General features: G+C 46.3%; 2 protein-coding genes across 5 annotated transcripts in view; one reads left to right on the plus strand and one right to left on the minus strand.

Annotated features, from left to right (window-relative positions):
• LYZL6 (lysozyme like 6) overlaps nucleotides 1-14,262 on the minus strand; it is a 29,641-nt gene extending 15,379 nt beyond the window's left edge. Inside the window, exons 1-2 of one of the 4 annotated variants that reach the window (XM_027518454.1) lie at nucleotides 14,051-14,262; nucleotides 12,703-12,859 (exon numbers count right to left, since the gene is read on the minus strand). In XM_027518454.1, the coding sequence (XP_027374255.1) occupies nucleotides 12,703-12,784 (82 nt within the window). In that variant the 5' untranslated portion in view covers nucleotides 12,785-12,859; nucleotides 14,051-14,262. Of the gene's footprint in view, nucleotides 1-975; nucleotides 1,331-12,702; nucleotides 12,860-13,993 lie in introns of those variants that run through there. The other 3 variants (XM_027518453.1, XM_027518456.1, XM_027518455.1) reach the window with 3 other exon arrangements.
• A 74-nt stretch (nucleotides 14,263-14,336) lies between these two features.
• RPRML (reprimo like) lies at nucleotides 14,337-15,487 on the plus strand. Its single transcript, XM_027518457.1, has one exon. The coding sequence runs from the start codon at nucleotides 14,596-14,598 to the stop codon at nucleotides 14,959-14,961; it is 366 nt and encodes a 121-aa protein (XP_027374258.1). The 5' UTR covers nucleotides 14,337-14,595; the 3' UTR covers nucleotides 14,962-15,487.
• Nucleotides 15,488-25,664: the final 10,177 nt, after the last annotated feature.

Raw genomic sequence — 25,664 nt, forward strand, 5'->3', positions numbered from 1 at the left:
TAGGGAGCACCAGCAGGTTGCAGGGTTCAACCACTCAGGTGGGACTGGGGCATAACTCCAGTGCCCAGGGGGAGAAAGGCAGGACCCTCATCCTCATATTGGGTGGGTGACCAAGGCTAGAACTCAGGCCAAGGATCAAACTCAGAAGCCCTGGGACTTACCTGGTGGTTCAGTGGCTAAGACTCTGTGCTCCCAATGCAGGGGGGCGTGGGTTCTGTCCTTGGTCGAGGAATTAAAACCCACATGCCGCAACTAAGACCTGGCACAGCCAAGTAAATCAATAACAAGTATATATATTTGTTTAATCAGAAGCACTGAGTGTTAGCTAGGCTTAAATTGGGGTTGAGAGGAATGGAAAACCCCAAATATCACTGGCTCAAACAGAGTAGAAGCTCACTTCTCTCTCATGTTAAGACATCCCCAGGGAGTCAGTCTACTACCAACAGGGTGCCCCATCGTGCCAACGAGATGAAAGAGAGAGAGGATCTAGTTTCCCCTGTCTTGTTCTCCAATCTTCAGTCATGGCTTTGCTCCTTGGCCCAAAATGGCAGCTAGGACTCAGCCTTTCCTTGCCATATTCCAGGCAACAAGAAAGGAGAAGTACAGTCTTCTTTTTTAGGGCATTTCCTAGAATTATGCAGACTACTTCACTTACATTCTATCGGCCAGAACCAGACCTAGCTGCAAATGACAACGGGAAATACAGTCTTAGTTTCACACATTCACGGATGGGCCCAACTAAAAATCAGAGAGTCTATAAGTGAAAATCAGAGAACATGTTTCAGGGACTCAAATTACGATATAAGGCAGAAGTGAGCAGGGGGCTCACCCTTAGACCCAGGTGCTGGGGTGTAGCTGTTTCCATCTCTGCTGCCCTAGGTCCCAGGGCTTGGGTGGAATGGGGTCACATGAATTCAGTTGTGGGGAGGGAGGAGGTGTTGAACCCAGCCACAGGGCCTGACTGTCCCTCAGTACCTGCCACTGCAGCAACAGTGGGCCTTTTACAGCTAAGTGCAGCATCAGCCGTGGAAGAATCGTCTGCTCGTTGTCAAGGACCTGCACAGACTCAAAGGCCAACGACCGCTTGATGCTGTGAAAGGAATTCTCAAGATGAGTCCAAAGGTCACAGACTGCTTTCTCCCAGGAGGCGGCCATGTGGTTGAGGACAACTGCCTTTTTTATTTCTTTACTTAAAAAATAATTTTAAAAAATTTACTATGGAATAACATGGACAAAGAAAAGTCCACAAATCATAAGTGATCTTCACACACACACACAACAAACACACCTAAGCACCCAGCTTCCAGATCAAGAAGTAGAACCTTACCACAACCACGGAAGACCTGAAGGGTCCCTTCCAGTGACTCCCCATTCGCCCTCCTCCCACCTCCACCCTTCCCACCCCACACCCTTCAGTGTCCATCCCTATCATTAGCATTTAAAAATCTCTCTGGGCAATTCCATAGTTAATGTTGAGAATCACTGCTTTTGTAAAAACAGTTCTCTAACTTGGTTGTTCATTAGAATCCACTGGGATAGAAAAGGGAACAGAAACAGCTGCTAGAAGGCAGTGTGGTGCAGTGGGGAAACCCGGGGACCAGACAGACCTGCCAGTTATCAGCTGTGTGACCTTGACTGAGTCTCTCCACCTCTCTTACCTGTGAAATGGGGATAGCATCATCCCATGCCCAACAGAGCTGAGGCTGAGAGACAGAGGAGGTAAGCCTGGGCGGATGTAGGGTCCAAATATGGCAGCTACCATTGTCATTTTTATTAAAGGTGAGCAGCCCCAGGAAAATTGAAAGCCCTTCTTTCTGTATGCAGATGGGACCCCATCTGGGGATGGTGGAGACAGGCTATGCTGATAAGAGGGTCAACAGGTTGGTAAGAAGCCCGTGTCTTTCTAGGGAGTCCAGGAAAATTCCACAGGCAGCAGAGATCCCAAGCTAAAGCCAGTGAGAGGTGGCCCCCGGTTAGCAAAACTGCAACATCAACAGCACCAGGGACCAGCAACTGTAGACGAACTTGGGCTAAACTAACCCTTCTCCTTCAGCAAGATGAACAAGGAGCTGACTGGCTGCAGGCTGACTCTGAGAGCTGCTTATGGAGAAAAATGCAATGTTGTTGAGCACCTGCTTTGTGCCAGACGTTGCACATTCATGTCTTTAATCTCATGAGGTGGACAAAATCATCCCATTAATCTTTTTTTTTTTTTTAGATTTGTTTATAGCTGCACTGGGTCTTCATTACTGAGTGAGGGCTTTCTCGAGTCACGGTGAGTGGGGACTACTCTTTGTTGCAGTGCTTCTCATTGCTGTGGTTTCTTTTGTTGCAGAGCATGGGCACTAAGGTGCCCGGTGCACAGGCGTGGCATGTGGAATTCTCCAGGACCAGGGATGGGACTCATGTCTCCTGCATGGGCAGGCGGATTCTTAACCACTGGACCATCAGGGAAGCCTGCATCCCATTGATCTTGAGGGCCCTGAGGCTTAGAGGCAGCAGCGACTACCTAGCTCACAGAACCCAGCTGTCACAAGAGGCTGGGACATTCCTCTCCACTGGGCTGCATCACCCCTATGGGTGTGGTGTGTACACAAATGACCCGTGAATACCTTGATTAGATGCTCATTTCTCTTTTTTTCCTGAAATGAAAAGTGTATGACCTTTTAAGCTGATGACTTTATCTTTTTTTGGGTACTTATTACAAGATATAATATTCACTTTAGAACATATAGGAAATATAAATAAAAGAAAAATATTAAAGTATCTTACACAGAGATGAGCACATCTATGTTTCACACCTATCGTTCATCTGTGTGAGTCTGTGTGTGTGTGTGTGTGTGAGTATATAGGTAGAAATTGACCAAAAAGGAGTCATGAGGTATACTCTGTTAGATAATTTGCTTCTCTTCACTTAACAATACAGTTGACCTTGAACAGCACAGGTTTCAACTGCATGGGTCCATTTATTGCATATTTTTTTCAAAACAAGGCAGGTTCCATATCTGTGGATATGGAGGACTGGTTATGGGACTTTAGCATCTGGGGATTTTTGTATCTGAAGCAGGTTCTGTAGCCAATTCCCTGTGGAAATAGAGGGACGACTGCAAAGAGTGGTCGTATCTGTATGTCATCGAATATTTTTCTCCAACAGTGGCTCTTGTTAGAAGCCCCAAGGAAAGCTTAACAAATATTCATGTCTGGGTTCCACTCTTCAGGCGGATTTAATTGACCCTGGATGGGGTTGGTCCATGGGACTTTTAAGACCCCCCGGGGATTCCAATGTGCGGTCAAACTGGAGCGCTCCTTGCCACAGCTTCGCTTTCCCATGGTGGCCTTGCGTTTACTTTACTGAAGGGATATACTGTAATTTGACCAACTCCCTTCCTTAGACACTCAATTTGGTTCCATTTTTTTCAATATTAGAAACCAGGAGTTAGCAAACCTTTTCTGTAAAGGACCGAATAATATGTTTTAGCCTTTATAGGCTATAAGGTGTCTGTTTAACCCTGCCTTTATAGCCTGAAAGCAGCCACAGACAATGCATAAAAGGAGCGTGGCTGTGTTCCAATAAAACTTTATTTACAAAAACAAGCAGTGGCCAATTTAGCCTCTGAGCCATAGTTTGCTGGCTCCTGCTATAAGCAATGCTGTAGTGAGTATCTTTGAAGCTATACCTTCTAGCATAAAATGACTATTTTCTTGGGATGGTGATACCGTTTACTTTTAGAAGTAAGACCCCTTCCAAATAAAACTTGAACTAGAATTCATATAAACAACAGGTAAGAGGGGCATCTTGTTAGTTACATATATTTTATAAATTCAAATGTACATTTTCTTTTTAAAAAGTCAGGGGTTGTAGATCATAGTTATTTTTGGTTTTGCTTCTGATCAGCCTCAGCACCTGTGGCATTCAAGTCAAAGTTTTGTAGAACCAACCAAATGCCTCTATGAAACCCTAGTGCTCCACAAGGAATACAGTTTGAAAACCATTGCAATGTGATAAATTCTTGGAAATATAGCTGGTGGAAGGCCTGAACCATTTCAAAGCAGCTTATGGAGACTTCCCTGGCGGTTCAGTGGTTAAGACTGTCTTCCAATGCTGGGGGTACAGGTTCCATCCCTGGTCAGGGAGCTGAGATTCCACATACCTTGCAGTCAAAAAACCAAAACAGAAAACAGAATAAATATTGTAACAAATTCAATACTTTAAAAATGGTCCACATTAAAAAAAAAAAACTTAAAAAAAAAAATAAAAGCAGCTTGTGTATGTCATTTCAGCTGTCAAATGACCCTGAAGAAAAAGGGAAAAAAAGACATGTTTCTAATATTCAAACAGGTGTGAACAGCTTCCTGTTGTCCAATTGGCTTTGCAGGGTGAATGTTTTAGATACTGGTTCCTAGTGTGGTGTGAATCACTTCCTTCCCTTGTCTCATCCCTTTCAATGATTTGTAGAAGGTTCTCCAAGGTTCTCCCATTGCACATGCTCATTATGGCTTTCAGAAAATCAATAAAATGATCATCTTATTCTCTTTTTTCTTCTAGTCTTACTGAGATATAATTGACATACAGCACTGCATAAGTTTAAGGTTTACAGCATAGAGATTTGACTTACATACATCATGAAATGATTATCACAGTAAGTTTAGTGAACATCCATCATCTCACATAGATACAAAAAAAAAAAAGAAAAAAAAACTTTCCTTGTGATGAGAACTCTTAGAATTTATCCTCTTAACAACTTTCATATATAACATACAGCAGTGTTAATTATATTTATAATGCTGTACACTACATCTTTAGTACTTCATTATCTTTTTTTAATATTTGTTTTTTAATATTTTTTAATATTGTGTGTATGTGGGTTTTTTTTTTAATATTTGCCAGGTCTTAGCTGTGGCATGTAGGATCTATTTTCTGACCAGAGATCATACTCAGGCCCCCAACATTGGAAATGTGGATTCTTAACCACTGGACCACCAGGCAAGTTCCCTCCCTGCCCACTCTTCAGCCTTCTCTCTCAACACTCCGCAGCGCCGCAGCCTCACCCCTGGGTCCCTGCGACCACAGCCCTGGACTCCCTCAGGTTTCAGAGCCACAGCAGATGCTGCTTCCCCTGCAGATTGCTCTTCCTGCCCCTTCTGTCTGAATTTTCCTATGTACCTTTTCTGACTCAGCTCTCCTGCCACTGTTCCCCTAGCACATCATACAGAACTGTAAGTGGCCAAGATCACTGTGCCTGGACAGTGGGAAGGAGTGGCTGACTCATGTGGGATTCTGTGGGGTTCTTCCACTTGACCCCAAAGCAGCCCTGGTCCTCCCCTTCTCCTCTCCACAGTCTGCGATATTCCCCACAGCATCTGAGCTAAACAGGGAACCACCGACTCCCTAGAGCCTTGTCATTAGGAGCTGGCATTTTGCTGCATTCCCCCTGTTGTGACGACTGGCATTGAAGCTGGTGCCAAATGGGCAACCCAGAAGGATCTTTCTCTTCCTTTTTTCCTTCCTCCAGGCTTGTTCTTTAGGCTTGAGAAGCCAGATGCTTTGGGGTTTAATTACACACTGCAGTTAGAAGCACAGAATGTCAGAGCTGGAAAGGAAGAACCTTATTATAAATAATCGCTGCCAGCATTTATTGAACACTTACTCTGTGCCAGGCCCTGTGCCAGGCCTGTTTCCAGGCATTACCTCGCTTACCCTTCCCAACAATTCCAGGAGGCAGAAACCATCATCACCCCTATTCTGCAGGGAAGGAAACAAAAGGTTTTCAGGAGATTACAGGGCATTTCCCAAACTGTGCTGTGTGGTACACAGTGGCAAAAAAAAAAAAAAAAAAAAAGTTTATTCAGGTTTTTCCACAAGATGGTATGGAAAAGTCCAAATGAACTATTTGGCCAACCAATATTAGTTGCTGGTGAGGAAAAAAGCATCCCACTGTTACACAGCACAACCTGTATCACCCTGGGAAAGTCACAATACACATCAGTATTCTAAAGGCTCTAAGAAGTCCTGTAGTAAAGAAACCTGTTGGGGTCAGTGTCACTTCTGTGGGTACCTCACTGGGACTGCTGATCAGAAGACACAGTTTGGGGAATGCAGATCTTACCTTTGCTTTTCATCTTACAAATGGGGTAAGAAAGGCCTAAGATGATGGCATCTGGTCCCATCACTTCATGGCAAATAGGTAGGGAAACAATGGAAACAGTGACAGACTTTATTTTTGGGGGCTCCAAAATCACTGCAGATGGTGACTGCAGCCATGAAATTAAAAGACACTTGCTCCTTGGAAGAAAAGCTATGACCAACCTAGATAGCATATTAAAAAGCAGAGACATTACTTTGCCGACAAAGTCCATCTAGTCAAGGCTATGGTTTTTCCAGTGGTCATGGATGGATGTGAGAGTTGGACCATAAAGAAGGATGAGTGCCAAAGAAGTGATTTTGAACTGTGGTGTTGGAGAAGACTTGAGAATCCCGTGGACAGCAAGGAGATCAAACCAGTCCAAACTGTGCTGAGTGGTACACAGTAGTAAAAAGAAAAAGTTTGTTCAGTTTTTTGTTAGTATTGATTGCCAGGTGGACCTATCTGAACTAAAATGTTTAAATCCAAAGGTATTTTACATTGTCAACCTTTCCAAAAAGGTTAATAAAGTGCTCCTTGCATTTTATCAATTCTATCAAAACTATCAATCAAACTATCAAAACTGTCAGTCCTAAAGGAAATCAATCGTGAATGTTCATTGGAAGGACTGATGCTGAAGCTGAAACTCCAATACTTTGGCCACCTAATGCGAAGAACTGACTCAATAGAAAAGGCCTGATGCCGGGAAAGATTAAAAGCAGGAGGAGAAGGGGACGACAGAGGATGAGATGGTTGGATGGCATCACCGACTGAATGGACATGAGTTTGAGCAAGTTCTGGAAGTTGGTGAAGAACAGGGAAGCCTGGCGTGCTGCAGTCCATGGAGTCACAAAGAGTCAGACATGACTGAGTGACTGAATGACATCAACAAGAAAGGCCCGGGTAATGCTTGAGGTACAGACCAGGCACAGATTTTGGGCCCCATGCTCTCTGCACATCCACCCCACCCCTTCCAGAAAAGATAGAGTGGAGAAACGCAAACCATGACCCATCTGGCCCCCACTTCCTGTTTTTATAAATAAAGTTTTATTGAAAATGATCAGATTCAGCTCCCTTGATTTACAGATGAGCCAATCAAAGCCCAGAGAGGATAACTGATTTGTCAAAGGTCACACAGACAATTAGGGGCAGAAATAGATTCTAGATCTAAAACCAGAAATAGATCTCCAAAAACCAGGTATTCTCTGAAACACAAATCAGACAGGTGGCAGGAGGTGACATGTGAAGTTCCTGATACCTGTGACATCTGCTTACAAGTTCTCCACTGTACAATACTTAAAAAAATACTTCCCGCTTTCTGCTATGGCACGAACACCCCCCAAGGCATTTCTCTCACTGTTTTGGGAAAAGCCACCTTTGCATGAACAGTCAGGCTCCTCTGTCCTCCACTCTGTGTGCATGAACAGAGTAGGGGCCAACTCGAAATCTCTGGAGGGGCAAAGGCTGAACAGGGCAGTCCATGTTTATTTAAATTCTGTACCAGATGCAGGAAATCATTATTAACTTCCCCTCTGCGAATGTGAAACGTGAGATCATTTGGACAGGACCTGGGCATAAAGCAACCTTTGCCCGCTCCAGGAAGAGTTTGCCAAATGAATAACTAGCATAAACAGGAGCCCCAGGGCAGCTGTTTGAAACCACTTCAGAAAATAAATTCCTTTCAAGGGTTCTTGGGCCTCCCTGAAACAAGCTATGGTACAAGGGTCACCTATTGATATTTTGTGTGTGTGTAGTCATGTATGGATGTGAGAGAGAAGGCTGAGCCCCAAAGAATTGATTTCAAACTATGGTGCTGGAGAAGACTCTTGAGAGTCCCTTGGACAGCAAGGAGATCAAACCAGTCAGTATAAAGGAAATCAACCCCAAATACTCATTGGAAGGACTGATGCTGAAGCTGAAGTTCCAATACTTTGGTTACCAGATGCAAAGAGCCAACTCACTAGAAAAGACCCTGATGCTAGGAAAGATGGAAGGCAGGAGGAGAAGGAGATGACAGAAGATGAGATGGTGGGATGGCATCACCGACTCAATGGACATAGTTTGAGCAAACTCCAGGAGGTACCGAAGGACTGGGAAGCCTGGTGTGCTGCAGTCCACAGGATTGCAAAGCGTCAAACACGACTGAGCAACAACTGAACAACATGTTCATGTGTACAGTTGAATATGCAAATAAAATCATTCTGACCTCTTCATTAAAATGCAGGGAGCACTTTAGTAACCTTTTTGGAAAGGTTGACAATGTAAAATACCTTTGGATTTAAACATTTTAGTTCAGTTAGGTCCACCTGGCAAGTGATACTAACTGGGGAGATGTGATTAATCTCTGAATCTAAGGGAGGAGGTATCTCACCGATCCTGGATGGCCAAGGCAGGCCTGAGAGTTAAAGGTTCATCTAGAAACAGCTGCGGGGACAACAGTGGCCTCTGGGTGGAGGTTCTTCCTGGGGCAGCCAGACTGCCCAGATGGCCTTTCCAGATCTGGGAGAGGCAGGCTTGTCACTGAGGTGGAGGGTAAAAATAGTGCTGTGTGGGAGGCAGCTGGGCCCAGAGGCACTGGCTTCCTGGTTCTAGGGCGGGAGACAGCCTGCAGACAGGCACCTTCTTGGGCTCCTGAGGCCCCTCCCGAATCCTGGGGCCTGGATGGCGGGGGGTGGGGGGGGAGCTTTTCTCTAATATCAAAGCACTCTCCTATATTCACCATTCGTCCCCCCGCCCTCCCTGCCCGGATGAGCAAACAAATTGCTGGAACTGAAATGAGCTTGGGCTGGGTTATAAGGTAGCTAAGGGCTGAAATTCTGGCTGTGTCAGTTACCAGCTCTGTGACCTCAGGCAAGAATTTTCTCCTTTCTGAGCTTCCATTTTCTCATCTATCCAAAGAGGCTCACGGTTTCTCTCGGTAAGGCTTGCTGTGAAGATTAAATAACAATTTCTACTATCTTGCAGCCTCATTCTTCTGCCTCTCTCCCTTCCACCAGTTGCTCACCTCCCTGCACATGCTTTTTTTTTTCTTTTTGACCTCACCTTGTGGCATGTCGGATCCTAGTTCCCCGACCAGGGATGGAATCCACACCCCCGTGCATTGGAAGCATGGAGTCCTGACCACTAGAATGCAAGGGAAGTCCCTCCAGCACCTTCTTCAAGAGTGGCTCTGAGGCCACTGCATGTCATGAGGACACTCAAGCACTAGGGAAGGTCTACACAGCCGGGAACTGAGCCTTCGAGACAACAGCTGTGTTGAGGAATCACATTAGAAGTCAATCCTCTACCCCCCACCATGGAGCTTTTATGTGACTGTGACCCCAGCCAACCCCTTGACTACAACTTCATGAGAGACCCCAACCCAGAACCACTCAGCGAAGCAGCTTCTGGTTTCCTGGCCTTCAGAAATTATTGCAAGATAATAAATATTTGCTAAATTTGAGCGTGATTTGTGATGCAGAGATAAATAAGTAACATACTTACCTTTCAGGGTTATTGTATGAATTAAGAGTTAACGTAGGACTGCCCTAGTGAGTGGCTCAGTGCTAAAGAATTCGCCTGCCAATGCAGGATCCCTGATCTGGGGAGATCCCACATGCCACGGAGCAGCAAGGCCTGAGCCCCACAACTACTGAAGCCCATGCACCTAGAGCCTGTGCTCTGTAACAAGAGAAGCCACCGCAATGAGAAGCCCATGTCCCACAGCTGCAGGGTAGGCCCCGCTCACTGCAACAAGAGGAAAAAGAGCCCGCGCAGCAGTGAAGACCCAGCACAGCCAAAAATTAATTAATTAATAATAAAAAGAATTGAGGGCGCCAAAGACCTTAAAAAAAAAAGTTAATGCAAGGAGTTCCCTGGTGGTCCAGTGGTTAGAACTCTGAGCTTTCACTGCAAGGGTACAGGTTCAGTCCCTGCTTAGGGAACTAACATCCCCCAAGCTACATGGTATGGCTTAAAAAGATTTAAAAAAAGCCAATCAAATGGCAACCAGACTTTCTGGGACCAGTGCCTCCAGAAAGGGCAGAAGGGAGAAGCAGAAGGAGGGAGTACCTGGCTGGGTCCAGGCTAGGTAGGTCCCCACTCCTGAACTCTGGGGACGAGTCTGACACACTGAATATACAGACAATGGCCAGACTGTATATAAAAACAGTGCTCTGACTCACTACCTATACCAACAGCCCGGGAAGCCAAACCACAACCTTTGTAGCAACCAGCCCCAAACGGCCAGACATTGATCAATAACAAGCTTCTCTAATTTTGCCCCCACTTTCAACATAGTACAAATTGGAGAAAGTTAAATATGCTCCCCTAACCAATCACACGGGACGCCCCCCATCTAGTCTGCCCACCTACATCTTTTCCAAGGCAGCAGTCTCCAATCAGGGCATATATGAAGGCTACCATTCCCGCCGCCGCCCGCCCCCCGCCCCGACTATAAAGCTTACCCACTCCTCTGCCTGCCTTTGTGTGTCTGTCAAACTCAAGTAAGTATGGCTGACTCCCTCACTGTAGCAAACTCTGGAAAAATAGACTTTGCTCATTCTCCTTTGGGTGATCTTTGCTTATTTCCACAAGACCAAGTTCCCTCTCTCCCTTCCTTCTCCCAGGTCATAGACAACGTCTTTCTCTCCCACTAGGTGTCCAGAGAAAGCTGCTCAGGGATGACAGGGGACAGTTACAATTGAGTGTAGCTTTGGATGAGGTATATACACACAATGGAATATTACTCAGCCATAGAAAAGAATGAAATAATTCCATTTGCAGCAACATGGATTGATCTAGAGATTATGATATGATATCTATGACATCCCTTATATGTGGAATCTAAAAAGAAATGATACAAATTAACTTATAGACAAAAAAGAAACAGACTCACAGACTTTGTGAAGGAGCTTATGACTGCAGAGTGGGAGAAAGATGGGGGGGAAAGGATAGTAGGGAGTTTGGTATGGACACGTACATGCTGCTAATTTAAAATGGATAACCAACAAGGACCTACTGTATAGCACATGGAACTCTTCTCAATGTTATGTGACAGCCTGGATGGGAGGGGAGTTTAAGGGAAAATGGATACGTGTAAACGTATGGCTGTGTTCCTTTGCTGTTCACCTGAAACTATCACATTATTAGGCAGCTATACCCCAATACAAAATAAAAAGTTAAAAAAAATACTACATGGTATAATATACACGTGGAATCTAAAAGAGATGATACAAAGCAATATGTCTACAAAACAGAAACAGACTCACAGATGTAGAGACCAGACTTGGGGGTAGAGGAGAGAAGGAATGGGAGTTTGGGATTAGCAGCCACAAACTTATATAGAGGATGGATAAGCAAAGAGGTCCGACTGCATAGCACAGGGAACTACGGTCAACATTCTGTGACAACCCATAACGTAAATGAATATGAAAAAGAATATATTATATATATATGTATAACTGAGTCACTTTGCTGTACAGAAGAAATTAACACAACATTGTACATCAACTAATTTCAATAAAATTTAAAAAAAGAAAAGTGTAGCTTTGGAACAGGATAGATCTAGGCTCAAATTGTGACTCTGATGCTTAACTAGCTGTTTGGGCTTAAGTAAGTCAACCACTCTGAGCCTCTATTTCCTCACGTCAAAGATACGTTCACTTAAGAATTCAGTGAGGGACTCCCTGGAGGTCCAGTGGTTAAGGCTCTGCACTTCTACCGCATGGGGCATGGGTTTGATCCCTGGTTGGGGAACTAAGATCCCACATGCATGCTGAATGGTGTGGTCCAAAAATAAAAAACATTCACTGAGGTAATATATTTGATGCACTGAGCATACAATAGGTGCTTAATAAAGGAAAGGGCAGACTTCATAGATGGCACAAGTGGTAAAGAATCTGCCTGCCAATACAGGAGACAGACACAGGTTCGATCCCTGGGTCGGGAAGATCCCCTGGAGGAGGAAATGGCAACCCACTCCAGTATTTCTCACCTGGAAGATTCCATGGACAGAGGAGCCTGATAGGCTACAGTCCATGGGGTTGCAAAGAGTCGGACACACAGAAAAGGCCAGCCGTCAGCCTCCTCACAGCCTCTTCCTGAAGTAGGCAGGGCCCCGTACCCCACCTTTACTTACCCTCCCCCACCTTTCTGCGCTTCTGGCAGCTTGACTGACTTCAGCTGGATGGAGTCAGTCATGGGCTAAGTCCAGGGTACATCAAAGGTCAGAGGTGTGTCTCAGAAGAAGGATGGACAAAGGGCATAAAAGTATTTCTCTAAAGAAATCCAACTGGTCAAAAGCAGAAGAGAAAGTGTCCAAGCCAGATACCGTTCTCATTCTGTTCTGTCCTGGCCCTGAGGGGTAGTCAGGGCAGGGAGACTCCTGCCCAGAAAACTCTGAGTGCCCTTGTGCCAGGCTGTGTTCCTAGGACTGAGGAGGTGATCGGGTCTTTCTCTAATTTCTCCTCTGTGTGTGTGTATGTGTGTCTATGCATGTGTCAGTTTCATCTTTAAAATGAAAAATTCAATAGCTTCGCAGGACACAGACACACAAACTAGTGTTCTGCTAATAATGAGGGGGTGACTTTGAGATGCTCACCTACTGGAGACAGCGTGAATCCCCTCCCTCCAACTTGCCAGGCTCTTTCTTTCCATCCACATTTCTCTCCTTCTCCTGCCATCCCTGGAATCCAAGCCTCCAGCCAGCCATCTTTTGCCTAGACTGTTGCAACAAGTCCTAAACGCTTTCCGATTTTCTTTTGATTCAACAACAAAAGAATACAAGGGTGAGAAATTATCCCCTATCCCCTGAATTCACACAATGATTTTTAAAATATTGACAATGACCAGGCCTGGGAGCAATGCACTCTTTCTCCCAGTGGAAGGCTGGAGTGGAAACTGGTGCATTTCTGGAGGGCAATTTAGTCAGATGTAATTTACTGATTCTGCAGGTCCATTTTTCAAAATATGATAGAAATAAAAAATTACAGGTCCTGTACAAAGATTTCTTACCAAGTTCTTTATGGTAATATTGTTTCTGATGAAAGAGAAAGAAGAAAGAGGGAGAAAAAAAGGGAAAGAAGCAACAGAAAGTAATCAAATATCCAAAAATAGAGAAAGAAGCAATAGAAACTAATCAAATATCCAAAAATTGTAACAGTATAACAGTCTATACTTTGAAACCCAATTCCTTCTCTGAAAATGATATCGCAGACCAGTAATTCTCAAAGTAAGTCCAGGAAGAGCAGAAAGAGCATTTGTTTGAAATGCCCAGAATTACCAATTGGGAAACTCTGGGCTGGGCCCAGGAATCTGGGTTTTAATAAGCTCCTGTTGTAGATGAATATTTATCACTACGAAAGAATAACCTGTTAAATGACAAAGGATTACAAAACAGCATGTACAAAACAGTATGTATGAACAGTGCCTCCTTATTCTGAATACATATATAGAAACACATAGAAAAGGCCAGGAAGATTTTGAAGCAAGGCGGTAACATGGACACTCCCTGGATAGTAGGATTATGAGTTTTTAGATTTTCTCCGTTTTCCGAATGTGTACTTTCTAACTAGTTTACAGTAATGTGGCTTTGTAAAAAGGAATAAAGAAAAAAACGCAATAACCTATTTTTAAGTAAAGAAAAACCACATGGGGAGGGGTGGGGACGAGGTGGGAAGGAGGCCGAGAGTACTCCTCATATTCATGGTGGGGGCGAGGCTGGGACGACCTGAGTCGGGGCAGTGGGGTTTGGCGGCCACCCACGGCCACGGCCCAGTGATGAGGGGAGGGGGGGATACGGCACAGCGGAAAGGAAAGGCCGCCCTGCGGGGAGAGGATGGGGGGTGGGGTGGGTGTTCTCTGCAACTCCTCTGACATCTGGGAAGGCTTACCATGACCTCAGTAAAGAGCAGAGAAGAGATTTAGGGCAGACTCAGGAAGAACTTAACTGCAGAGAGCATCAAATCCCAGAAGGGGCTCCTTGGGGCGATTTTTCCCGGCTGGAACAGACCAAGGATGCCTTGAGGGTGTCCAGCTTCGCCGACTGAGGGCGGGGCTGCCCTGATCTCCCGACCCCTTCCAACCTTGGGACACAGGCGGAGATGCGATCGCTGCGGGATCTCCCACCTCCCCACGGATGCGGCCGGGCCTGGGGGAGCTGGGGGGGAAGGAAGGAAGGAGAGGGGGCGGGGCCGTTGCTAGGGGAGGGGCGGCTGGGCGGGCGCCGAGCGCAGTCGGTGCCTAGAGGCTCGCTGGGCTCTGCGGCTCCAGCTCGCGCGAAGCCTGTTGCTCGCCTCTCCGGGCCGCCGCTTCCCGCCAGGTGCCCCGGGGCCGGCGGCCGGAGGGGGTGAGGCGCGCCGGCAGCCCTCCGCCCTCTCCCTCTCCCCGCGCACAAGTGGACCCGGGCTTCTCCTAGAGCTCCGACGCCAGAGAGCCTTCCAGTGCGCCCCGGACCGCGCGCCGAGACCCCCCCGTCCCCGGGCGCCGAGCGGCGATGAACTCGACCTTCCTGAACCACAGCGGCCTGGAGACAGCGGGTGGCTTGGGCGGCGGCGGCGGCGAGGCTGCGCTGGGGAACCGCAGCCACGGGCTGGGCACGTGGCTGGGCTGCTGCCCTGGGGGTGCGCCGCTGTCCGCCAGCGACGGGGTCCCCGCGGGGCTGGCACCGGACGAGCGCAGCCTGTGGGTGTCGCGCGTGGCGCAGATCGCCGTGCTCTGCGTGCTGTCGCTCACCGTGGTCTTCGGCGTCTTCTTCCTGGGCTGCAACCTGCTCATCAAGTCCGAAAGCATGATTAACTTTCTGATGCAGGAGCGCCGGCCTTCCAAGGACGTGGGCGCTGCCATCCTGGGGCTGTACTGAGCGCCGCCTCTGCCCGCCCTCGTCAACGCGGCTGGAAGAAGACCGAGGAGAGCCCAGGACCCTAGATCCTCCTTCTCGAGCTCTGCCGCCGCCTCCGGGAGGGCAGCTCGAGGGGCTCCCCCACCCCCTACCCGCAAAGCGCCACGGGGCGCCCGCCCCCAGGACACTGCAGGACTCCAGGCGGCGGCACGGGAAGGGACTTCCACACCAGACTGCGTGCGGTCCTGCCTTGGTGGGCAGGATGGGGGTTCTTAAACTGTTTTTTTTTTTTTTTTTTTGGAAAGTTCTGGACAGGGTGGTGGGAGAGGCTGTGGGAAGCAGCTTGGGGTGAGGTCACCTGCATGGGAATTTTGTGTGTATGTAGGTGGGGTGGAGTGGGGGCCAGTTCCGAGCAGCATGGCGAGGTGGGGGAGAGTGCAGTTGTGGATGAATCTGAGTCACTGAGCTTGTTGGGCTTGTTGGCCTGATTTCGCATTTGAGAAGAGATCTTATAATAAAGCTACAGCCGTCGGGGGCTTCCTCTGTGGGGTGTTGTGTGTATGCTGAGGCGTTTGTTGGCGGCGGGGGCGGTGTGTAACCTAGGAGCCAGCACTTTAAGCAGGTCACAGGACGCCTGGCTGCCGGATTGGGCAGCTATGGGGGATGGTCGGGGTCTCCTGAGACTCCACTTCAAAGCCGGGAAGGGGGGGAAAGTGCCCGTTTTCTACTGCTGCCAACCCGGGCAGGCAGGTCCTGCAAGGACGGCTGGACAGCTGGTGAGGTAAATTAAATCATTGGGAAATTTGAATCTATTCTGTGAGATGGAAAAAATAAATAAATCAACGACTTGAATTCAAAAGGGAGAAAATAGCAAAAACAGTACATCAGGAGAGTGGACAAATGAAATGTAATTGGTGTGTGGGGAGAGGTCTGGATGGAGGTAAAATTTTCATGATAGGGCCAAAAGCCCCAGCTCAGGGCTTGTTTGACTCACCCTTGTAGAGGGTAGGTGAGCAGATTCTGAAGATTTGCCTTTGCATTGTGGGGAGGGAGGGTGTGGGGGAAGGGGGATGTGAGCTTGGGAGAGGGTGTTGTGGTTTGAAGGACCCAGGATGTTTATTTATTAAATTTTTTTTTGGCTGCAGCCCTTGGCATGGGGTGGGACCACAATCCCCCCGGCCAGGGATTGAACCCACACCCCCTGCACTGGAAGGTGGAGTCTTAACCACTGGACCACCAGTGAAGTCCACACCCAGGACGTTTAAAAGGGAGCAAATGGCCTCCAATGCAGCTGGGTTCGGGGAATTTGGAACCTGCCATTATGAGATTTCCCCTGCTGCCTAGAACCCTGGCATCTCTTACAGGTGCAGAATTTCCATAAAGCCACGTTAAGCAGTTAGAATCTTGGCACTCACCAGCCAAGGGGGAATGAGTGGCTCTGCTGACTGCAAGTGTCTGGTCTGGGGAAGAACCGAGCCTAGGGTCAGGGGGGACAGAAGGAGAGAAAGCTGGGCTTTGTAGCCCATGTATCCCCCTGAACCCTAGTGCCAGCCTGACTCAGGCACCCTGGCGCTTGGAAGATTTGAGGGGAGGGCTCTAGTTGATTTCTCTCTCTCTTCTCCTTTTCACCATGTGTGGAAGTAAAGATGAGTGAGATGGAAGGGGACTGAAGCCTTACTTGGCTTTGGGAAGAAATGTATCGGGCACGACTGAAGCAACTTAGCACACACACACACACACACACACACACACACACACAGGGCACACTGCCTCATGTCTTCAACACTAGTTCCATATGAGGTTGGGGGAGGGCAGGGCATGTCAACAAAAGCGTAGATGCTCACTGATTATGAAGGACCCAGTATCTTCCTGGTTCCTGAGCCCTCCTGTGTAACCACAGTCATCAACATCAGGATATGTCACCTTCCCACCCACCCCCACCCCACCACCCCAATCTCAGACCTGGGAGAGTTCAAGTTCATCCAATTAGGCCAGTCCAGTAGAGGCTAGGGGCCAGAAACTATTTATAAAGGATAGTTTATAAATAGTTTTGATCCATACTTTTGGATGGATCAAATTCAGATGGCTCCATTTGATCTACAATGTTCTGTTGATGGCTTTGGGTGATTTGCAGGCCTGATCTGGGGAGCGCAGCCTGGAGTGATGGGGGCAACCTGAGTATGTAGCTTTCTGTAGCACAGGTGCCTGAAGCCCAGGGTGACGAGATGGCCTGGAGAATGTGGTTCAGAGAGCTGCAGGCATTCACGGAAAACCCAAATGACCGGAAAACGATAGTTTCAGGAGGGACACTGAAACTTAGTTTTCTGGATGACCAAGTTGGAGCGAACAACTACAAGAACTTCCCTCTAATGAAATGGATCTACGACTGGGGCAAGAGGAGGGGATTTAAGATTTAAGTTTCCTGAATTTGCTGAAGAAGGAAAGCCTTAATGGGGAAGCTTTGCAGGATTTTCTCACTGTAAAGAAGAAAAAGGACAATGAAGACATGCCTTCCAACATGCCCGTTTGTGCCCTCCATGACCGGCATGCCCCCGTGCACAAGTAGGGACACACAAAGCCAGGCTCAAGCCCCAAAGAGGAAAACCGCAAGTGTGAGTGGGAAGGAGTGGAGGGTAAGATCTCATTTTTTGTCCATCTCAGTTCTCCCAAAGCCCTGATGTCCTGCAGTGTGTTTACCAGAGTTGTCTTATATAAACCTCGGGGGCGGGCACACTTAGTTACGTAAGAGGAAGCATCATGCTCTGGGGGGAAAAGCAGGACTAGATCAGAATCCTGAGGCTGGGGTATGGGGTGCTAGATCGAGAAGGGGTCTAGTTCTCCAATGCCGTCCCCCCACTCCCCATTGCTGGGCAGAGAAAGATCTTCCAACAAAGGCTGCCCAAGTTTGAGAGGCCAGGTCTCTGGGGATCCTGGGTTCAGAAAAGAAGTCCTGGACTATTCTTTGAAATCCTAGTCACCCTGCTTCCTAGCCCTGTGACTCAGGGGAAGTAACTCAACCTCTCTGTGCCTTCGTTTTCCTTAGTTTCCATTTGTAAAGTGGAAGCCAGGGACTTCCCTGGTGGTTCAGTGGTTAAGAGTCTGCCTGCCAATGCAGAGGGACACAAGTTCCATCCTTGGTCTGGGAAGATTCCATATGCCTCAGGGTAGTTTGGTCCATGTGCTCCAACTACTGAAGCCCACACACCCTAGAGCCTGTGCTTCGCAACAAGAGAAGCCACCGCAATGAGAAGCCCGCACACTGCAACTGGAGAGTAGCCTCTACTCAGGGCGACTAGAGAAAGCCCATGGGCAGCAATGAAGACCCAGCGCAGCCAAAAATAAATAATAAATAAATAAACATAAAATGGAAGCCATAAAGCCCATAGCTCCCATGAGATGATGAGTTTAGCTAGCCAACACTGTGCCTAGCATGGAATAAACAGCAAATAAAGATAATTACTGTGACTGTCGTGATTTTTGTTTAGGGTATGAATGCTTCCCCAGCAAGATATATTTGGTTCTCTGAAAAGGGATCCTGGACAGAAATCCAGTAACTTATATCTGCAATGTAATTTGTTGTTTTCAAAGCACTCTCATAAGCAGGATAAAAACAATGTATCACATGTCTAGCCTGCAGAGCGAGCACTGAGCGCCCACCCCGCAGGGGACGATTTCATCACTGCTCCCATTTTGCATGCTCTTGTTTGCTGTCCACAATAGCGTGGTGAGTAAGAGCAGACACTCTCTCGTGTGCCAGTTTAAGGAGCGGAAACTAAGGTTCTGTTTAAGGGCCTTCCCCCGTTCATCCTTTGTACCCGTGTCTACTGGGAATCCGGGGCCAGGTACTGTGTGGGCACCAGGGTAAGCAAGGGGGTGGCAGAGCTGGAGTCTAGCCTGGCCTGCAGCCCCGGAAGCCCCAGATTTTTGCCGCGCTCCTCAGGGCAGCTAGCCCTCGGGTACTAAGCTAAGGGTCTTGGGGATGAGGTCAAACCATTCACTTTCCTCCTTCCTTTGAGTCAGGGCTGGAATATTTGGGGTCAGTTATGCCCTCACTAGTAAGAGAGGTCCCCTGGAGTGGGAAACAGTAGGAAGGGCTTACATCACAGCATCCACTTATCTTCCCACTTGTTTGTCTGAATCGCCTTCACACAGAGCCAGGCTGGGCTGGCTTCCAGGAGTTGCCCTGCCTGATCTCTCCCGAGACACCCACTCGGCAGCAGACCAAGAGCAATCTGGAGTGTTAGGGAGGTTTAGAAGGGAGAGGGAAACGTGAGAAGTGGTGGACACAGACAAAAATGGCCACAGCCAGCATTCCAGTGTTGGGGGAAAAGGGTGTGTGTGTGTAGTTTATATTGGGTGGGCCAAAAATTTCATTTGGGTTTTCCATAAGATTGTATGAAAAACCCAAACGAACTTTTTGGTCAACTCAATGCAAAGGAATTTAGTAGGCTCTCTGAGTAGCATCCCTTGAACGCAGCTCACAGTCCTCTCTTGTCAATCAAGATCTGACCGGGTATATGGGATGTCCAGAACCCCGAACCCCAGCTCAGGCCATGCCAAACCAGGCAAGTGTCCAGGACTCTGAGAGGGCAGCTGAAAAGTGAGGGGGTTTTCCTGAGGCAGTACCTGCTTACCCCTGCAGCTCCATGGAGTGACAGAACTCCATCACTACACTACCCTTGAGGATCACAGCTGTCTTCTCTGTGTGTGCTTTTTCTGTGGCAGCAAGCAAGATGCTTTATTTTGTTTAGGGACAGCACAAAACTGGGTTGAACTGAAGACACAGCCTCTGCTTTCAAAGAGTGTCATGGCTCATACGGATCAAACACATATAATCAAATAAACAAAACTCAAGGCGGGGGAGCGCTCACTTCAGTTAGACTCAAATAAAATTTCACAGTAACGATTCCCCGTTTAGGTGCTAATATTGCTATTTAGTGAAGATCTTCCACATGCCAGGAATAGTGAGGAGTACTTCTCACATTTGATCTCATAATCCTTTCTGATTTTTTCATAACCCAGATCTAATCATTCCTGCAAGGCAGAGATTGCTGTCATCTCTGCTTAAGAAAACAAGGCTCAAATTGTTTAGGTCATTCCTCTGAAACCACAGTTAAGAATCCATAGAACCAGGGACTTTCCTGGTGGTCCAGTGGCTAAGACTCTGGGCTCCCAATGCACAGGCCCTGAGTTCAGTCTCTTGTCAGGGAGCTAGATCCCACATGCCACACAACTCAGAGTTTGCATGCTACAACTAAGACCCAGCACATCTAAATAAATAAATTAAAAAAAAAAAAGAATTTATAGAACCAGAGTCCAAATCAAATCTGGTGGTGGTGGTTTAGTTGCTAAGTCATGTCCAACTCTTGCGACCCCACAGATTGTAGTCCACCAGACTCCTCTGTCCATGGGATTTCAAAATCCCAAGCAATAATACTGAAATGGGTTGCCAATTCCTTCTCCAGGGGATCTTCCTGACCCAGGGATCAAATCCAGATCTCCTGCATGGCAGGTGGATTCTTTACTGACTGAGCCACCAGGGAAGCCTTAAATTCAAGTCTATCTGAGATCAAAAGATATTTGACAGGTTAAAGGATACTTTGGGAGTTTGGGATAGACATGTACCCACTGCTATATTTAAAATGGAAACCAACAAGGACCTACTGTGTGGCACATGGAACTCTGCTCAGTGTTATGTGGCAGCCTGGATGGGAGGGGAGTTTGGGGGCAAATGGATACTTGTATATGTATGGCTGAGTCCCTTCACTGTTTCTCTGAAGTTACCACAACATTGTTAACTAGCTATACCCCAATACAAAATAAAAAAATTTAAAATAAAGATATTTGGAAGGTGAAAAGCTGGCTTATTTCAAAATTTTGATTAAAATTCTGAAATTAAACCATGCCTTGATTTTTCTGTTTCATCGTTCAGGATATGGGGATTTTCGTGAGCATTTCTTACTTTTCTTTGTTGCAGAATGTGATGGTGACTCCTTAGTCAAGAAATAGTATTGTTACTGATGATGAAAATAATGAGGAAGTAATGAATGACTCACGACCATCATTAAACAGACTTTAAGTTGACAAGGAAAGCTACCCAAAACATTAAAAGTAGAAAGAGAAAGAGGGTTAGGTCTTAGTGGTTTCCTAGATACTCACTCTAGCCAGCTCGATGTCATCATAAACATCAGGATAGTAAAGAAAATCCATAGCATTGCTGGGAAACAGAAGGGGTGTCCTCATGGACTAGAAACCACAAAGATCTCCTGGGAGATAGGTGGTAGATTAGGTCATATTGAAAGGGGTGCCCACAACCCACAGATCACGCAAGTTAATTAAGGTCTGCCACCAAAGAGGGGAACAGCTCTAGGGGTGCCCCAAACTGGGCTGCACAGACAAGAGAAATAGGAGGACACTCTTGGGGTACTGCAGAGGTTGCAGTCAGAAGAATCAGCCCCCTCTCTCCTTGTCCCAGCACTTCTTGCAATCAGAGGGAAGTCTGAGGCTTTGTCATTCACAGGACACTAGGGACAATACAGAAAAGGAGACTTTTTTTTTATGGCCATGGTGAGCTTAAGATACACTGATCTGTAAAGTTTAGAAGAGATTTGCAATGACAGTCAGAGGGCATATCTGCCCCAAAGACTGCTCTGGGTCCTTGATGCCGTGGCCCATCTATGCTGAAACCTGCCTTGTTATACTCCTGACTGCATACTCAGAATATGAGATGCTTCTAAAAATGTGGTTTTACATTAATTTTTCTGCAATGTATGTATCGGCAGTCACATGTGTACTTTCCCAGAAGAGTGATCTGTAAAGTGATCCAATGAATTGCCATGGAAATGAAACCTGGAATGAGGTTGCCATGGTAACGAAACTGTTTCTAAAAGGCCACATCACCTTGGGGAAGTAGTGAGCTCCCATCAAAGACTTGAAGTTTAGAGGCCAAATCACAAACCTTACCATCAGGGCCGGGTGCTCTTTCAGTTTCTTTTTGCCTCTCCTTTTTTCTTTTCTTTTCTTACCATCCCCAAAGACAATGGACTTAAATTTTGAAGACTTGGGTTCAAGCTCTGGCTGTATCATTAGTAAGTCATGAGAATCAGGTATCTGAGGGCCCTGAAGAGGTACGAGGAAGTGGGCTGCTGGCCCTCCTTTCTATTGACCTGTCATGTGACCTTGAACAAGTTATTCTATCTGTTCCTGGGTTTTCTCCCATACAAAGTGAGTGGCTGGACTCTAAGATCATTCCAATTCTTTTCTCTCTCTCCCATGACACTCTGCCTTGAGGGGCAACTGGTCTCTCAAGTAAATTACTCAATAGGTCAGAGGAGCTGTCTGTGGTGCTGAACACCTGTCTGTGGAGCTCCTGGGTCATGTCTTGTTGTCAATAGATCCTGGTTATTCTCAGCACTTCTAGGGTCTGGTGGACTCAGGAGGCCTCTATCAGGAGTTGGGAGACCTGCTTGCAGCTGGAGAGAGACTCCAGAGAGTCTTGAAATTCAGAGAGCACTGGAAGAGGAATCTGGAGAGGGTCCTAGCCTAATTCTGATATTTGCTGTCAGTGGGTTTTTTATGAAGTCACGCCTTCTCTGTGGACCTTTGTTTTCTCATCAGTGAAGCTAAGTTGGGGACTAAGATGATCCCTAACACCTGATGGGCCCAGAAGCTTGCCTGGGCTACGGGGGAGAGGACAGCCCATAAAGATTCAACCCTTCCCCATCTGTCCCAAGGCTCGGGCTTCTCTAGTGGGGCTGAGGATGAGGAACAAAGCACACTCCCTTGTTAGGAACGTATGTTCTTTCATCTGGAAGAAAAGACAGGCAGTGAGCAGATGTAGCATTTACATTTTCTCAAGTGACAACTGAACACTGAGGATGATTGGTGCTTGTTATGTGTTAAAACTATAATAAAATCTCCAACTTATATCCTCTGCCTACTTATCTGATCATCTTTCCAGAGTCTGCTTCACTCTACAGTAGCACAGGACAAAAAAGACAAAGAAAGGAAAGCTCAGAGCGAGCTCACCCTCTAAGGGACACAGACACCACAATTTGATCTGAAACACCTTGTGTTTTTCACTCTTCAACGCCCTCACTTGTCAACATAAAGGGATGGTTGGGAGTGTGGAGTCTGTAATCAAGAAGGGCCCTTGATACAAGCCCTGCTTATGCTCCTTATTAGCTATAAGACACGCTTTCCAAGCTTCTGTTTCTTCATTGGTAAAATGGGGGTTAATGCCACAAACCTCTAAGTGTTGTTGAAGGGATCAAATAACATCATTTATGAAAATGATTAGCAAGCACAGTGTCAGCACACATTGAAAGTTATTGTCTTGATTATTTATAGCAGCATAAAAAACTACCCCCAAAACTTTATGGTGTAAAATGACCCATTTTGGGACTTCCCTGATGGTCTAGTGGTTAGGAATACATCTTGCAATGCAGTGGACAGGGGTTCTACCCCTGGTCAGGGAACTAAAATCCCACATACCATGTGGCAACTGAACCCACGTGCTCTGGAGCCCAGGTGCCACAACTAGAGTCTGTGTGCCACAACAAAAGAACCCACATGCCACAACTGAGATCCAGTGCAGCTGAATAGAGAAATACTAAACATAAAATAACTGTATTATCTCTCATGGTTCTGTGGGTTGACTGGGCATCCATGGGTCAGCTGGGAAGTTCCTTAACTGCATGTGACATCAGCAGGAGCTGCAGCCATCTAGGGGTCATCTGGCTAGAGTGTCCAAGTCTGGTGCCTTGGTGGGGACAGATGGAAGTCAGGGCTCAGCTGGGATGGCTGAGATGGGATGGGACTCCTCTTCTTTCTTAATAGTCTTATGGCATCTTCTTTTCCATGTGGTTTCTCCACACGGTCTCTACAGCAGGATGGCTGTACTTACTATTGACACATAGCAGCTTTCTTCCCAAGAATGTAGAAGCAGAAGATTTCAAGCCCTCATAAGCCTTAGGCTCAGAATTGGCATATTTTATGCCACATCCTACTTATCACTGTTGAGTTCCAGGGCCAGTCCAGATCCATTATGGGAGAAGAGACTACATAAGGGCATCAAATCCGGGAGGCACGGCTCATTGGTGGATGTTTTTGGAAACCAACTACTACATTGATCAATAAATGATTTTTATTATTGAAATTCCAAGTATGCCACTACCTTATCTCGTTCTCAGACATATCACCTCTTACTGGGTTTGCAGAGTCATTGAACAAGTATTTGTTAACTATATAATCTAGAGTCACGTGGTTACCGCCCTAACTAGTTCCCTAGGATACGTGTCACATTCTGTTTCTCACATATCACACCCCACAGGCCTAGGACAGGGCTCTGCATACAGCAGGTATTAAATAAAGGCTTCACACTTTGTTGGATATTAATATTTTATCAACTTTATTTTGGTTAATATTTTCTTTGTGTATCTTTTTTTTCAATCCTTTCTTTGTGGGTTTCTCTGGCAGTATAAATTAGGTTCATAAAATACAGCTGGATTAAAACACACATGATCTTTTTACTGGTGTGTTTTCTCCTGTTTCATTTCTTGTGATAACCAATCTATTTGGATTTATTTCTATCATCTTATTTAGTGTTATGTTTTTATTACTCTTTTTATTTGCTTCCTTTCCCCCCCTCTCTTTCATGCCTTCTACTGGGTTGGAAGTTATGCATTTTATTCCTGATCTGATCTGATAGCAGTTACCTTCAAGTTTTAATAGCATCTTTGATGAAAGAGTCTGAAATTAATCAATATCTCTGTCTTCATCCTGGGCAAAACAAAGACTTCAAATGTTTGAACTCTGATTACCTCACCCATCTACCAAGTTTTCTTCTCTAATATTTTATTTCCACCCTGTTTTTTTAACTCTCCCCAAAGTAGTCATAAATATGTCTTGGTTTTTTTGCCACACTATATAGCTTGTAGGATTGTACCAGGGACTGAATCAGTGTCCTTGGCAGTGAAAGCAGAGAGTCCTAACCACTGGACTGCCGAGGAATCCCCACAAATATGCCTTTTTATTTTTAAAACTACATAAAGTTTATGGTTTTTTGGTGTATAGTACTATGAGTTTTGACAAATGATTCGAGTTGTGTGGTCACCAACACAACCAAGATACAGAACAGTTGTGCCAAACACACATCCTTTCATGCTGCCTCCCCCGCTCAGCACCTGACAATCACTGATTTATTCCCTGGCCCTAGGGATTTTCTTTCCCAGAATGTCAAATCAGTGGAATCCCATGATTGTGTGGCCTTTTCAGTCTGGCTACGTACATCTAGCTTAATGCATCCACATTGCTCTGTGCATCAGTAGCTCATTCATTTTTATTGTTGAGTAGTATTCTGCTACATGAATTTATCACAGACCTTTTCAATTAAATTTTGATTTTTATCTGTCTTCATTTGAAGTACATTTGGGGTGTACCAGTATTTGGTGATTATGAATAAATTCAACATAAACAATCATGTACAGTTTTAGGATGTATGGATGAGTGAAGCTTCCTTTTCCCTTCTCAGTACCTAGGAGTGTTGGGTCATAAATATTTTCAACTCTACAAGAAGCTGCCCAACTGTTCCTAACACTGGCTGTCACATTTTGCATCCCCATGAGGAACGTGTGAGTGTTCTGGCTGCTCTTCACTCTCACAGCACTTGGCAATGTCAGCGTTTTATTTGTTGCTTGTTTTTGTATTTTGTTTCTTTGTATGTG

This window comes from Bos indicus x Bos taurus, chromosome 19 (assembly GCF_003369695.1).
Source record: "Bos indicus x Bos taurus breed Angus x Brahman F1 hybrid chromosome 19, Bos_hybrid_MaternalHap_v2.0, whole genome shotgun sequence".
NCBI lineage: Eukaryota > Metazoa > Chordata > Mammalia > Artiodactyla > Bovidae > Bos > Bos indicus x Bos taurus.

Bases quoted from the DNA above. Each gene is read 5' to 3' on its own strand.
- RPRML (XM_027518457.1), top strand. From the start codon at position 14,596: ATGAACTCGACCTTCCTGAACCACAGCGGCCTGGAGACAGCGGGTGGC.